This window comes from Apus apus, chromosome 8, assembly GCF_020740795.1.
Source record: "Apus apus isolate bApuApu2 chromosome 8, bApuApu2.pri.cur, whole genome shotgun sequence".
In the NCBI taxonomy this organism is placed as follows: domain Eukaryota; kingdom Metazoa; phylum Chordata; class Aves; order Apodiformes; family Apodidae; genus Apus; species Apus apus.
Window position 1 is genome coordinate 13,775,991 of NC_067289.1, and position 14,894 is coordinate 13,790,884.

Genomic DNA, 14,894 nt, shown 5'->3' on the forward strand with positions numbered 1-14,894 from the left:
CAGTAAAGTCATGCTCAGGTGATAACTGCTGTACTGGTGTGTGTAAGAGTACTTCTGTACTGGTGTACTGGAGATAATTGCTGTACTAGTGCAGGGACTCCCTTTGCCATGCAAAGTCTTTGCATTATGAGACACTCTCTAAAGCCTGCCCATTGCTTAAGAAAGTAAAATTAGATCAGAGTGGTGCTAAAGATAAGTGGCTCGGTTCTCATCCCACACCTTGCTGGAGCTGTGTGGAAGGTGGGAGGCAGAATGGGACACAGTATCACCTGCAGAGGCAGTGACAGACTGCCCCTGGGGAGCCCTAGCTCATAGACCTGCCCCATCCCTACACTGCTCAGAACTGGATGTGCGGAGTCGTTGAGGATGCTGGGGTGATGCAGAACATGGACATGGGGTGTTGTTGCTGCTGAGCCAGGGCAGAGACCTCCAGGTGAATCAGGCTGTATCCCAGAGGAAGGTGAATGGGATGGGGAAGGCCCTGTCTGCTCCTCAGGGAGTAGACACAGCACATACCCTGCTCTCTGCGGCCACATCCCTCCCTTTGCACATTTGCCTCCTGGCCATGGTGCCTGTTTCTGCCGGAGCCCTGGCAAGCTGCCTTTGGTTCCAGCTCCCCTGGAGCCCCCAGGAAAGGTGGTGGGAAGGGCACAGATGCCAGGACCTGCCCTTGCTGCTACGAAGTCTCAATTTCCTCCCAGATAGGCCAAGTCCGTGTTCAGAATTCATCGTTGCTAACGCTCAGCTTTAATTAGCTATTGCAAATGAACATTCCTGCTAGTAGCTGCCTGGTGCCAGCTCTCCACTTGTGCTAGTCTTGTCTCCTGGGCCACCACAGACATGGATGGAGCTGCCCCTGGGGTCAGCAACCACAGTGTGCACAGGCAGAGAAAGCACAGGCCTCCCTGCTCAGAAACAAGTATTTCCAGACTCTTCTCCTCCACTTTCGGGAGATGCTTTTGCACTGAGGCGAGCTGATCTCAGACCATCCCATTGCTGATCCTGGAGGTGAAGTTAAAATCCCTGTGCCATGCAGAAGGAAATGAGGCTTCCCAATGCCCAGAGCAATGTACTAGGGAAATACCACATCCCTACCCACTGTCCCTGCTGGCTGCCTTACCATCCCCATCAACCTGCTTCATGCAGTAAAGTCACTGGTTGGGAAAGCAGGTGGCTGCATGCACATTTGGCTACATTGTTTCATAATTATTAGCAGAGAGACTGAAAATGTAATTATGATAATTATGCTAAATCGCAGTATTCCTACAGGAGCTACCAAATTATTTATATCAACTTTTCATCCTAATTCCCTTAACCGTTGCTTGCCCAGAGGAGGAGGAGTCTGCACCCTGTGCCGGCACTGGTGATCCTCTCGGGACCCTCCTGAACCAGCAGCAAGAGGCAGCTCCTAATCAGCTTGAAACCGGGGTGAGAAAGGAGCTGTGAGACAGCAGCCCGAGGGCAGGAGTGTTCCGGGGTCCAGGAGCCACAGCAAGAGGAGGGAGTGTGCAGTGCCGGGAAAGGCAGAGCCTGGCTGCAGGCAAGGCTGGCTGGAAAGGGCAGAGCGATGCTGGGCAGACACTCAGCAGGAGGCGGCTACCTGGGCTGGATTTGGGCACTGCATCTCCTGTCCCTGGGGATTGAGGGTGTACCTGCCACCCTGATTTTTGGAGCCAAAGTGAGCACAGAGCTCAGGGTGGCAGGACTCGAGGGCCATGCCCAGGCCAGCCCACTGCTGAGCCCAGCCCACTGCTGAGCCCAGCTCTGCACACAGTGTGGGTGATCTAAGTCCCCCAGCAGCAGCGCTGACGCTCTGCCGGCTCCCTCCAGGAACACTGTCAGCTCCAATTAATGTCTCACTTCAGCTTGCTCATGCATCCGAGCAGGCTCTGCAACTTCACGGTGCTGCAGGAAGCGCAATGAATCCTGTCCCACAGCCTTTTCCTTGCATCCCCTGGGATCTGCAGAGCACCCTGGCTGGAGCAACGGGGATTTCCAGATCTGGACATGGGGCTGAGCATGTCACCCCTCTGTGCAGGCTGGCAGCAGGACCAGCTGCAGGAGACAGAGCTGGCCAGCAACCCCCCATTTTGGAGCAGGACAGCATGGAAGGAGCTTTATGGGCACAGCCCTTTGCTGAGGCCAGTTCTCTAGGGGAGAGCTCACATCCTTCCCACAGACCTGAGGACACGTTTGGGTCATAGGAACAGCTGATGTGTACCATGATGTGCCACTACCAGGTCCAGGGCACTTGGGATGGAGCTGCAGGGCACTAGCATGAAAGCCCAGATGCCTGCAGCAGTCAGCCCCTGCCCCTTGGCAGTCCTGGGCTATCCCATCCCAGACTTTGCCCAGCTCCTGCCACCGACTGGGCTTGGTTTAAACCTGCAGATGGGAGCTGAGCTTTAGCTTACCTATGCTGAGGTTTCAGAGCATCTCCCAGCTTGGGAAAAAGTGTTTTGCAACCTTTCTCCCACCTCCACCCTTTGACAGTGGCATGGACCACAGTGACCAAGGACAGATCCTGGCAGGTGCTGTGCAGCAGCAGCCTGGAGCTCAGCTCCTTGCAGAGCCACCACGTCATTATAAGGGCAGGATTGGGCCCATGTCCTTCATTATATAACTGTCTCTTTGAGTGTTTTCCTAGCACTCAGCACTCCCACCAGGCAGAGGCCCCACTGGCAAGGGGGAATGTCATGGTTTTTTGAATGCATAGCTTTGATTTCATAGCAGTAGCCAATTCCACACACATACAAACTCCCCAGCCCTTGCACCTTGCAGGGCATCAACCAAGATGGGGTGGGTGATGGAGCTGCAGGAAGAAGCAGAACTCCAGAGGCCAGGTCAGGTTGATTCATCCACAGGGCTCAGGAGCCCTGCAGATGACTAATCTGACCTGGCCTCTGGGACCCCATGCTGTCCCTGCCCTGCCCTGCCCTGGCTGCCTGCCCTCACATTCCTGTCCCCCACACATCATCTCGCTCCAGCTGCTGGGGAAAACAGCCCCTGCTGCTACCAGCATCTGGGGTGAGGAGGGGGAGCTGCCTCCATGGCACGTGAGCTCTGCAGGAGCCAGGGCTGCTGCTGGCCTTGGAAATGCAGGGTTTTTTTTCCTCCCAGCTCCAGGAGAAGCATGAGGTGAAGCTGGCCAGTGCTGTGCACAGCTTGCAGCACTGCAGGTTCTTCCCAGCACCAATGGGACCTTGGCCACCCTCACCCAAGAAAACCAGGGGATGTTACAGTGCTGTCACTCACACACTCTCTTGGATGGTTTGAAGGTAGGAGACCTGCCTTGTGCTTCCTCTGCATGTTGAAATTTGGGGGGTTTGCCCACTAAGTAATGAGGGCTTAGGTATGATGGCCAAGAATTGGGCAATGGGACAGTTGTGGTGTCTTGGGGATGACTAACAGCGGTAGGACAGGTCAGCTGCTCTTCTCCAACACATGGCCGAGGAGGAAATCCTGACGCCTTCCTGCTTCCCCATGAGAGTCACAGTGTGTGTGCTGAAGGTGACTTGGAACTGCCCCAGGGGCTGGAGTTGTACTTACTACTGATATTACCCCCAAAAAACAAGAGGTTTTCACCTCCTGGGAATCCAAAGCAGCCCCTCAGCCAGCAGTTCTCACAGCATCACTTCTGGCCAGGCAAACTGGATGTCTCCAGTGCAGGGCATGTCACCAAACTGAACTACAAGTAATTTGGGATCTAAATGAGTTCTGCAGCCTGGACCAAAAGTCATTTCATGACCTGGCTCACTTCACCTGACCACTGGCTATTTTTTCTGGTTCTAAATTGTATTTTTTCCTGTTATGGATGAGGAAGATCAAAGGGCAGAGAAAAACAAGAAGCTGCACGTGGGATCATGCAAACACTTCCACATTTGTCTGGCCTCCTCAGCCTCCTTACCTATGTGCAGAAGCAAGTCTGTAGTATACCAGCAAATACACAAAGTCAACAAATGGTAATAGCAACAAGTGCTCTTTTTCCCTTAATCTCTTTGCATTCAGGGTTTCATTATCGTTGTCTGGAACAATCACATGCTCTGATTAGCTGGAACATGCTCTGGAAATCTCAGGCACCTAGTGCAGTACCCAAGCTGACTTGCCAGAGTACTGGCCTCATGTGCCAGATTCTCACCAGCAGCTGAAGCCTTTGGAGCAGGATCATTGTCTTTCCCAGTGTTGTATCATTTGTTATTGGTATTTTCTGGCCAATTCATCTCCTGCTGCCTGTTGGGCTGGCACTGTGTGGAGCTCAGTGTTCAACCTTGCTGTGCTGGAAACCTCCAAGGGCTGCCGGAGCCCAGCTGATGTGCTGGTGAGCAGGGGAGGGATTTACACCAGTGGCAGGATAGCAATGCCTGGCTTGTAATTCTGCAAACATCTGCAAGCATCTGCTCCCACATTTGACTTCTCCCAAACCCAGTCCAACCTCACCATCAGAGCATTCAGGCTGCCTTTGCTCTCCCTTTGTGAGCCCATCTCCAGGAAAGCAGCAGTTGGACAGGGCTGCTGGCTGGTGGGGAGCAGCATTTGGAGGCTGTCCTCATGCTTCAGCTGTGTCAGGGAGGGGCTGATCCACCATCCCTAGCTGTGGAGCTGAGTTAGCATTTACAGATGCAGCCTGGTGGATGGGGGAATGCAGGTCTGAGGCTGCCTGTCTCACAGAGGCCTTTCCCAGAGCCCTGCTCATCTCCTGGGCTGCCTCTCCATCAGCCAGCAGCAGGCTTTTCAGCCTTGCCAAAAGTTATTTGTTTCAAATGAAACCATTAAGAGCTCAGCCCTGAATGTATTACAGAGAGGGTCTCGCTCTCTCCTCCCCTCCTTATCCTAGGGATATGCTTCTTCAAACCTGCTGTGCAGAAAATATAAAGACCTTTTTCTCCTCACATGCACTTGCTCTCATTTGTGGGCCCATGCATGGTGCTACAGGGAGGACACAGCAGTTAAGCACACATGAATAACCTCACAATAACACTGCAGGCATCTGTATTTTATTTTAAATAGTTCTAGAACCAACATATCCCAGGCACAAAGGGATTTGGACCCTACATTCACAACGAATGATCTGTACCAGCCTCTAAGGAAACTGCACAGTAGCCCTGCTAATGGCTTCAAGAGGAAATGCTTCAGGCTCTGGTGGCTGCTGCTGCTGCTCAGGGAATTCTGCTTTCAGCTGCAGCATGCAATAAAAACCTTCCCTTACTGTTGCAGATGTGATGGCTCTTCTGGAGAGAGGAAACACATTGACTGAGCTAATACCATTAACCACCTCAAAGCACACACAGAGGTTGTAAAGCAACAACCACCTGGTCATTCACCGACAGGGGTTAGATCAAACCAGCCTGTGCATTCTCCAGTGTGCCCTGCCTGCTCTTGGGGTGCTGTATCCCTGCCCTGCTCCCAGTGCTGCCTGCTCCCCACACCCCAGGAGAAAACAGGCAGGGACAAAGGCCTGGGCATAGACCTAATGCACTTGTGATGTCCAGCAAAGTTGATGTCCACTCGCAGTCCCCACCCCGGGGACAGCACTGCAGGATAAGCATTGCCCCCTCATTGCCTGCACCTTCCCTCCTTGGGAAAGGCAAGAGCAGCTTTGCCTGAGAAAAAGCAGTAAGATATTTTTTCTTTTGCCAGGTGTAGCTCAGCAGTGCTAGCCTGAGCGTGATCTGTGCTTATATCCAGCTATGGCCACTGTCATCTGCATCTCGCTGCCCAGCATGGGCTGAGTGTGACCCGGGCAAGAAGGTGCCCACTCTGTGGGGAGCTCCCCGCTCTCACCATTGCCCCTTCCTGTGCAAACCAGCCCAGCATGGCTCCCTCCTCAGGCTGATTCACGCCGAGGCAATAGCAATAGCTTCTCACCAGTGCGGTGGCAGATTTTGCAATCTGTTTTAATGAGGTATGTACAAGTTCAGAGGCTGGCTCCTTGCACAAGGAGTGTGGCCTGGCCCCGGCAGCTGGTTGGGCTTTCCATCAGCATTCCTCCAACTCACCCAATTGCAGCACAGGCACAGTGGAAAGCATTTAGACATCAGAAATGCCAGATTAATTATCTCTTTAATTGATACCTCCACTTGGGGACAAATGAAACCGGAACATCCCTCCTGCCCTGGGAGCCTGCCACTTACAGATTTACAGCTAAAAATACCGTGGCAGTCCCATGGCTGATCAACTTCGCTGCTTACCCCGGGTGAGGTTATGAAATTGTTTCAGGCTGGGGCTGAGTGCCGAGGGACCAGCTGCATCAGTGCCCAACTGCAGACCTGGTGATGCTGTGCTGTGCCACAGCAGGCTGCTGGGCAAAGGGCAGCAAGACCCACCCACAAGCCCTACCTGTGAGCCCCACCACAGCCTTGGAGATGTGTGGTTAGGTTCTTGCAGTTGGAGAGCCCCAACACCAGCTTCTTGTATGTTCCTGACCCTGTCATTACAGGCTGCAGAGAGAAAATCTTATCCCTGTGTCTTGTAACAGACCTGAAGTGCTCGGTGAGTTTCCCCACAGTTCTCCAGCTGGCTCAGGAGTCCCACTCCATGCTTGCAAGGTGCCCTCCTACAGCTCCAACACATCCCAAAGCAATCTCTGCCCCATCTCCTTACAGGAACACACACACAGAGGCCAAATCGCCACAGCGACCCCAGGTTTTTTTTAAATTACTGTCATCTTTATTTTCTTCACGTATGTGCAAACAGAGGAGATCGGAATGGTGGTGTTCTTAAAAATAACAAAATGTATTTGCATACATTTCCCTATGTACAGGTGAACAGCCACAAGTAGAGTCTTCTTTTGCACAGCAAAAGATCTAGAGCATTGAGACCGGGGACAGAACCGGGGCCCAAACAAAAAAAAAGGGTCTAACTTAAAAATAATAGTTAAAAAAATTTTCACAACAGTGCAAACCTCTCGGACACGACAGCACGATGGAGTGACTTTAATGGAGGAAACGCCGGGGGGGGCCCCTCTCGGATGCGAGATTTCTGACTGTAAACAAGGCGCAACACCTCCCTCCCGCCGCCCTCCCCGGGGAAAGCTATTCCAGGAATTTGGCAGATCTTCAAGGGCTGAGCCGGAGGTAAACAGCCCGCGGCCGCCTCCCCTCCTCGGGACACGGCGGGCTGGGGCCCGGGCTCCCGCAGCCACCGGCAGCGGCGGCCGCTCCCCGGGATGCCGCGGGAAGTGGGGGGGACGCAGGAAAGAGGGGCGCCCGGAGGGGCCCCGGTGGGGCTTTGTAACCTCGGCGGGGCCGGAGGGGACCCGGTGAGCCCCGCAGGGACCGTGCCCTCTCGGAGGGGCCGGAGAGAACCCGGTGAGCCCGGCGGCGCCGTTCTCTCCCGGAGGGAACCGTGCACTCCCGGAAGGGGCCCAGGGCGCCCCGGCGGCGCCGTGCACGCCCGGAAGGGCCCGCGCAGCCCCGGCCCGAGCGCTCAGCCGGTCTCGGGGTCGCCGGGGGGCGGCTGCTCGGCGCCGTTGCAGGGCGGGCCGGCGCCGTCCGGGCCGTTGCTCTCCAGGGAGGACTCGCTGCCCGTGCTCTCCCCGGAGAGCAGCCGGCGGACGCGGAGATCGGCGCGCAGCGAGCGCAGGTCGTTGCCCAGGCTGAGCTCGCCCAAGTCGCGGAGGAGCTGGCCCAGCTCCGGGCTCTCGCCGCGGCCGGCGCCGGCGCGCAGCAGCTCGCCCTCGGGCTCGCCCAGCGCCTCCAGGATGTCCTCGCAGTCGCAGTGCATGGCCCGCTCCTCCTGCTCCTCGCCCAGCAGGTCCTCGGTGATGGAGCCCAGCTTGGGCGCGCTGCGGCTCCGCTCCACCGGTGGCTTGTAGCAGCACTGCCCGTTGAGCAGCTTGCGCAGCGGCACCAGCGGGATGCTCTGCTCGCCCACCAGCTGCTGCTGCTGGTGCCGCGCGTCGTCCCGCTTCTTCAGCCGGCGGAACTCGGCCAGCGCCGTGGCGGAGGTCTGGTAGAGCAGTAGGGCCATGGCTTTCGCCTTCTCGGGCTTGGAGACCAGCACGGCGTGGCAGCGGAGCATCACCGCCTTGTGCTTCAGCTCGTGGCGGTAGATCCAGGCGAAGACGCGCGGCAACCGCGGGTCGGCCACGCAGTAGGTGACCCGGTGCAGCAGGTAGAGGTGGCCGGGCCGGCGCAGCCCCTTGTCCTCGGCGTGGGCCATGCGGATGCCCTGCGCGCTGATGGTCAGCTTCATCTTGGTGCCCTGCCGGCCCGCCTCGCTCTTGCTCCAGATCTTGCAGACGGCCAGGTCAGTACAGCCCTCACCCTTGGACTGGATGGTGGTGGCGTTGCCCAGGTAGAGCACGGTGTACGTAGGGTCCTCGCTAGTCACGCGGAATTTCCGCCGCTTGGAGCGGAACATGCTGCCCACGCGGTGCAGGGCGCTCTCGGGGCAGGCGCGGGCCAGCGAGGTGAGGGCCGAGTAGTGCACGCTCACCGCGTACCCCTTGGGCTTGCTCTGCCGCCGCGCCTCGCCCGCCACCAGCTCCACCTTGCTCCGCTTCCAGGGCAGCATCGCCCCGCGGAGCCGCGGCTAGGCGCCGCGCCGACGGCTCCGGGCGCGGGGGGACATGCCACGGCGGCGGCGGCTGGGCTGCCCGCCCGCCTCACATCCTTGCGGGCGGCGGGCCGCCGCGGCCGTAGATATAGGCGGGCGCCGGGGCTCCGCGGGCGCGGAGAGGGGAGGCCCCGCGCACCGAGGGCGGAGCGCCCGCGGCCCACCGAGCCGGCGGCGCGCTCCTCGCCGCCCGTCCGCCGCCGCCGCTCTGCGCCGCCCGCCGCGGCCCCTGCCACGGCCCCGGCCCCGCCGCGCCGCGGGGCGGGCAGGAGGCGGGCCCGGGGCGGTGCCAGCCCGGCTGGGCGGCCCTTCTACCCCCTCGTTCCCTCCGCGGAGCGCGGCCCCCAGCGGGGGCACCGGCCGCTGCAGCGGGGACCCGGCTTGCCGTGCCCCCCAGCTCCCATCCCGCTCCCTCAGAGCCGCCCCGACGGCCAGACAAGGACGGGGGGGACCGGGGCGCTCGCTTGCAGCCTCCAGCAGCGGTTCCGGGAGGATGGAGAGGGCAGCGGGGGTGAGGGGGACCCGCAGCTCAGAACCTCCCAAACTGATGAAAATCCCAAGGCCGCTGCGGAGCCCGGCTCCGGGAGTCACCAGGCCCGTAAGAACCGCAGCCCCAGCAGCCTTCCCGGCCAGGGCGTGCCATGCAGGAGTCCCACTCTTGCAACATCATTTTCCCTTTGATTTGGTTAGTCCAACTCTGAAAGCCTAAGGGCCTGCAGCAAAGAAAAGCTATTATGTATGAGTAAAGCTTTGCTTCTTATTTATACGCAGCAGCCAAGTAACAAGAAGCTGTCTTGTAATTTCTTGCTGGAGTTTCTCGAGAACAGTCATAGACGTAATGAGAACTGTGGAAAGTTGGTCTCTGTGTCGTTGCTATAGCTTCTCGTGTCACATATCATATCCTCTGCCAGAAAGAACAGACATTCCAGGGTTACAGAGAGTAGCACTTCATAAGGGTTTGAATAAACGCTCGGAAAAAGGGCAGTGGTACGTGCACATGCAGTAAGATATCTAAATGCCTGCTTCGGTTATTTGACAAGTAATTTCTAGAGTTTGGATCAATTAAAATAACCCCTGTATCTTTATCGTCATTATCATTATAATTATTATTACATTATGCCATCTAGCAGGTTACTTGGGAACTGCAAGTAACCACAGTGACCAGTGTCAAATTACTAAAAGCACTTGCCCATTTGATTACGTTTCAAAATTACCCCCTGGTTGGAGGGCAGCGCAGTCAGCCCTGTCCCCTGAGGCTGCCCCGCCACAGCTGGCACAGGGGACGCCTGACCGCATCTCTGGTTTCCAGAGGCCGGTGGTGGGTGTGGAGCTGTAACACGCTGCCTTTCCTGTCTCCGGCGGATCTAGCACAGCACTTTTGCAGCGTTAGGAAGGCTGCTGCTAGTCCTAAGATGTGAACGTGTTACGGTCCCATTTTCCTATGGGAAAACTGCAGTGGGAAAGCTGCATGGACCGGGCACGTGGTGTCAGCACACACAAACCCTAGCACAGCTGGGACAAGCTGCCTGGGCCCCTTGGCATAAACCCCAGCGCCCACTGAGGTGCCTGCCTGGGCTCAGGACCGTGCTGCACTGAGCCCTCTGCCTTGCCAGATTCCTGCTGGGACTCTGCAGGAGGGCGGGCAAGGGGCTGGGGTCTGCCTCAGCTGGCCGTGCCCAGCAGCATCCCACCCCAGCTGGGGGGTCCCTCCTTTTGGCTGTGCCTGGTTTGAGGCAGGCTGGGTGCTGGAGACCCATCGGGAGCCCCCCCAGTGTGGTGGGCAGGAGGGATGTGTGCCATGCTGCAGCCTGTGGCAGGCAGCTCCTGCCAGCCTGCAGGACCATCCTGCTGCCTAGCAGAGAGAGGAAGACTTGGGTTTGTACGGCCAATTTAGTTGATTTCCAAAAGCATCCAGTGTGCTTTGCCTTTGTCTTCTTTGTCTTGCAACAAAGGAGTAGCTGTGACCTTCTTGCCCTCCCCACAAGCTGCCCAGTCCCCAGGTCAGCAGTGCTTCCATTTCTGTGTTGTCTTCTTGGGTAGAGATTTCCTTAGATTGAAACCTACTGGGGACTGGAGAGCAGCACCCCCAATATCCCTGCCACCGGGCTAGCTAGAAGTACAGCTGAAGGGAAGGTGTCTTGTGATTACAGCTCTTTCGAGGATGGAAACTGTCTCCGTTCAGTTCCTCATCATGCTTGGCCACGATTTGGTGTGGCAGAGACCACTGCAGCTTTCCTTGCTTTATTAATGGGCCAAATTAGCTTTAGGACTCTCTTTCCTGCTGTGTGGCAGCTACTTGAGTTCTGGGCATGGAGAACCACTACATGCTTCAGCAACAGAAGAGCATATTGCAAATCGTGGTGGCCTGTGACAGCAATTCCCAAATGAAATGCTGACCCCTCTTAGTGCCATGCTGGGCTGAGAGGCTGTGCCACAGTGTTAGGGTGAGGTCTGGCATCAGGGAGCAGCAGTTAAGCTTGGACCACCTGCCCTAAGCAGAGGGGAGGCTATTCCTGTGAGGTTGGATGTATTTGACAGCCACGGGAGAAGCTGAGGCACAATGCAAGGGGAGCTTTCCCTGAGGGGCCAGGGCATGCTGCCTGGTTCCCAGAGAACATGAGGCTCCTTTCCCGCCTGCAAGGCTGGCAGCACCCATGCTGTGTAGGACATGCATGCTGGGGGCTTATCTGCACAGCCCTATAGCCTGGGGGCAGCACAGCAGCCTGCTCTCTATTTATGCAGTACCCCAGCAGCTACCGAGCATCACCTGCCTGTGTGTGCCCGCCTGCAGAACTTGTGCACGGCGTGGGAAAGTCTGTAAGATACCATCTCTGCCCCGCGGCCCAGCCTGCCCTGCGCCGGCGAGTGCTGCGCTTGGCCCTTGGCAGACCCCCCAGCCCCCATCCTCCTCCTCCCCCAGCTGCTCCAGTCTGTGCTGGAGCCCATGGTTGCACCCCACCACGAGCCCGTAGTCTCCGGGGTGCATGCCGGGGTGCAGGCAGGCAGCTGCCCACTGCCTCTGCCTGTGCTGGCTGCCCTGCTGCAGCCTGGGGAGATGCTGGGGCCTGCCTGATGGGAGAGAGTAGCACCCTGCAGAGAGCAGCCCTGCTTTGGGTTTTGTGCCCAGCAGCTGGACCTGGAGCTGATACAGGTCCCTGGGTGGGGAGAGTAGCAGCAAAAGGTGCCAAGGAAAGTTGATAAGACCAAAATAATTCATGGGTTGAATCATGGAAACATCTCAGGCTTTATCCTCTGGAATAGCAACGAAGCTCGTTGTGCTGCAGCAGCTGAAGTGGCACAGTCAAAGTGAAACGTCTCAAACTGACATTTCAGTGTTTTCCAAAACAAAGTATTTCAGAGCCCATGTAGCTATGCTAAATGTCAAAGTTTCAACTCTTTGTTCTAAACCAGGACAAAAGAAATGCTGAACTGTCAGGATTTTCCATGAAATGGAAAGGCTGAGCAGTACCTGGGTCCCACAGGCCATCCATGGCAGCAGCTGGGGGGCCACAGCCCACAGCCCCACTGGCCATCATCCAGGTCTCACCAGCAGCAGCTGCAGGTGGCTGCCAGGAGCTGGGGCAGCCTGAGACGGGTCTCCTGTTCAGGGAGAAGGGTCATGAGCAGCACTCATGCTGCCCCTGCTGTGCTCCTGCCTCTCTGAAGAGGAGCAGCACCCCGTCCTGCTGGGTGGCGGCTGGGGGCATGGGCGATGCTGTATGAGGACTGCAGGATGTCCACGTGGCAGCAGCCTTGGGTCCCCCTGGGTGCACCGAGGGCAATGCTGGCAGGGCTCAGGGTGCTGTGCTGCTTGGTGAGCCATGGTGGGGGCAGCACACCTCTGCCGTGGTTGTTTTTCAGTCACCAAAGGTGGCACGCCCTGCTTCCTGCACAGGCGGCCCGGCGCTTCCTGCACACACAGCTATCATTAGCAGGGCAGCTGGTGGTCACAGGTGCAGACCCCTCCTTGAGGGGTCACAGCACCCTCAGGGTGGGCTCACCAGACCAGTGGGGCTGTGTTGGGCACCCACCCTCCTGCCGTGCTGCAGGCCAGGGTGTGCAGAGGTGGTGTCAGGGAGGCATCCTCTGCTTGACGCCCCATCTTGGGGATGCCACTGTGGGACCATCCCTGACCATGTGGAGGGAGAGCCAGTGCAGGCAGCCATGGGCAGCTGGGACCAGTTTGTCCAGGTAGAGCTGGCACACCAGGAGCTGGAGAAATGTCCTGCCAGCTTCCTGCCACACTCTTCAAAGATGCAGGCAGTATTTTCTAATTAACCTTCCCCCACCCTGCCAGGCAGGGAGGTGATTTTATCTTCATAGGTCTTGTGGAAGAAGCGGAGTCTAAAAATCTTGCCTGAGGGCCCCAGTAGGGTTGGTGCCTTCTCAGGGCTCAGCCTTGGCCAGGCAGCTCTGCTTCAGAGCCTCCTGCAGTGCTGCTCTTCCTAGAGGGAACCAAGACCTTCATCAAAAGATGAGGAGACTTGTGGAGCTGGCTCCCCCAGTTCCTACAATGCCAGCATGCTTCTGAGTATGGCTGGGAAGAAGGGGTTTCAAGCAGCTGCAGTTGTGCACAGAGCAAAATTGTCTTGATCTTGCAGGGGTGCTTTGTGGGGGGTTTCTTAATGGGTCTTCTTGTCAGGCTGAGGCTGACAGTACCACTGAATCCAGCATTGTCAGCCTACATGAATAATGAATAGTCATCACATGAATATTTTAGAGACACAGTCCTGAGATCTCCTCCCAGTGCTGCCTTAGAGGAAAATGGAGGAAAAGTTGTCCAGAAAGAACAATGTTTCCTTTAGGAAAAAAATGTACTGGTGGTGTGTGGTTTGGAAAAAGAACTGCTGCTGCTAAATAATTCTCAGGATTTGCATCAAAAATGGAGCTGTGGTTTGGCTCCAAGGCAGAAGTTGGGAGGGAAGCCAGCCCTTTTGACACAAGTTGATGATTGCTGTGTGCTAGAAGGACAGCAGATTTTACTTTGTCTGTGCAATGATTTTGCAAAGGGTCCCAAAGCTATGGCCACCTTCCAAAGATCTGCCAGTGCTGGGCACTTGGTTTACACACTTTGAGTGCTAAGCACCTCTGTACACCTCTGGTGACAGCATCTCTTTCTTGGTGGCCCTTTTCATTAATCCATGCATAAATGTCTTCTAGAAGCAGCAGGTTGTGGTGTTTAGGTAAAACCAGAAGAAACCTGTCTTGCTCAGGTAGGCACAGCAGAGCAATATGGTTTAAACTACAAGTGGGTAGACTTAGACTAGATATAAGGAGGACAAGTTTTACAGTGAGGCCCAGAGAGGGGATAGATGCCTCATGTGTGGAAGCGTTCAAGGTCAGGTTGGACAGGGCTCTGAGCAGTCTGATCTAGTCGAAGATGTCCCTGCTTACTCTTGGGAGTTGGACTAGATGATCATTAAAGGTCCTTTCCAAACCCAAACTATTCTAATAGGAGTGGGATGAGAAACACTGCAGTTAGAAATAGGCAATTAGGACTCTAGCTGAGCCTTGGATATCTCTATCACTCAGATCACCCTATCTGGATCTCCTTCAGCATTGCTCTGCTCAAAGCCATCCCCACTGTGCTGCTGGCATCAGCAGACAGAAGTAATTCCTTAGTGTTTATGCAGTGCTCAAAAATGTGTCTGTTGCAAGAATGAGGGCATTTTTGGACATTTCTTCAGCAGCTCCCACAGGGGTGGCAGAAAAATATTTGCAGTGACTATCCGTGGAGTGCTTCAGTCTGGAAATGGGGAATGGTGGGGAAAAAAAGGGCAACATGTGGGAAAACCATCCTCATAAAAATGCTCAGATCTTTGCTCTTCAGGTTGCCCTCACACCTCGCTGCCCCAGGATGCACAGAGGGTTGCAGGTGGTGGAGCAAGCCTGAGCCTCCTCTTCCCACTGTGCCAGCACTTCTGCCCATCCCCAGGTACCTCTGTTTGCAGTTTGTGCCACCGGCCACGGTGCCTCTGTCCCGTGGAGGTCCGTGGAGCCCTGTGCTCTGTCCCGGGGGCTGTGTCCTCGGCCAAGGACCCTGGTGGTGCTGAGGCTGAGCTGCCGGGGCTGCACTAAGGGGTTTATGGAAGCGTTTTGCCCCCGGCTGGGCAGCCTGGGAATGGCGCTGCGTGTGCCTCGGCTGTGGGGTTGGAAGTGCTGCCAGACCCAAGGCGTGGGGAAAGGCTGGGATGGCTGGCTGCTCTGGTTGGTGATTATGCAGCGGAGAAGAAAGGTAACTTTTAACTGAAGTACAAAAGAAGTGCAGTAACGAGCACTTATAATGCTGCCTTGGTGCCCACATAAAAACCTGAGATGATTTTATTAAAGATGATTTG

General features: G+C 56.3%; 1 protein-coding gene across 1 annotated transcript; it reads right to left on the bottom strand.

Annotated features, from left to right (window-relative positions):
• Positions 1 to 6,643: 6,643 nt before the first annotated feature.
• FAM43A (family with sequence similarity 43 member A) lies at positions 6,644 to 8,753 on the bottom strand. The gene has a single exon (XM_051626916.1). It carries the CDS (start codon positions 8,512 to 8,514, stop codon positions 7,426 to 7,428), a length of 1,089 nt encoding a protein of 362 aa, XP_051482876.1. The 5' UTR covers positions 8,515 to 8,753; the 3' UTR covers positions 6,644 to 7,425.
• Positions 8,754 to 14,894: the final 6,141 nt, after the last annotated feature.

Bases quoted from the DNA above. Each gene is read 5' to 3' on its own strand.
- FAM43A (XM_051626916.1), bottom strand. From the start codon at position 8,514: ATGCTGCCCTGGAAGCGGAGCAAGGTGGAGCTGGTGGCGGGCGAGGCG.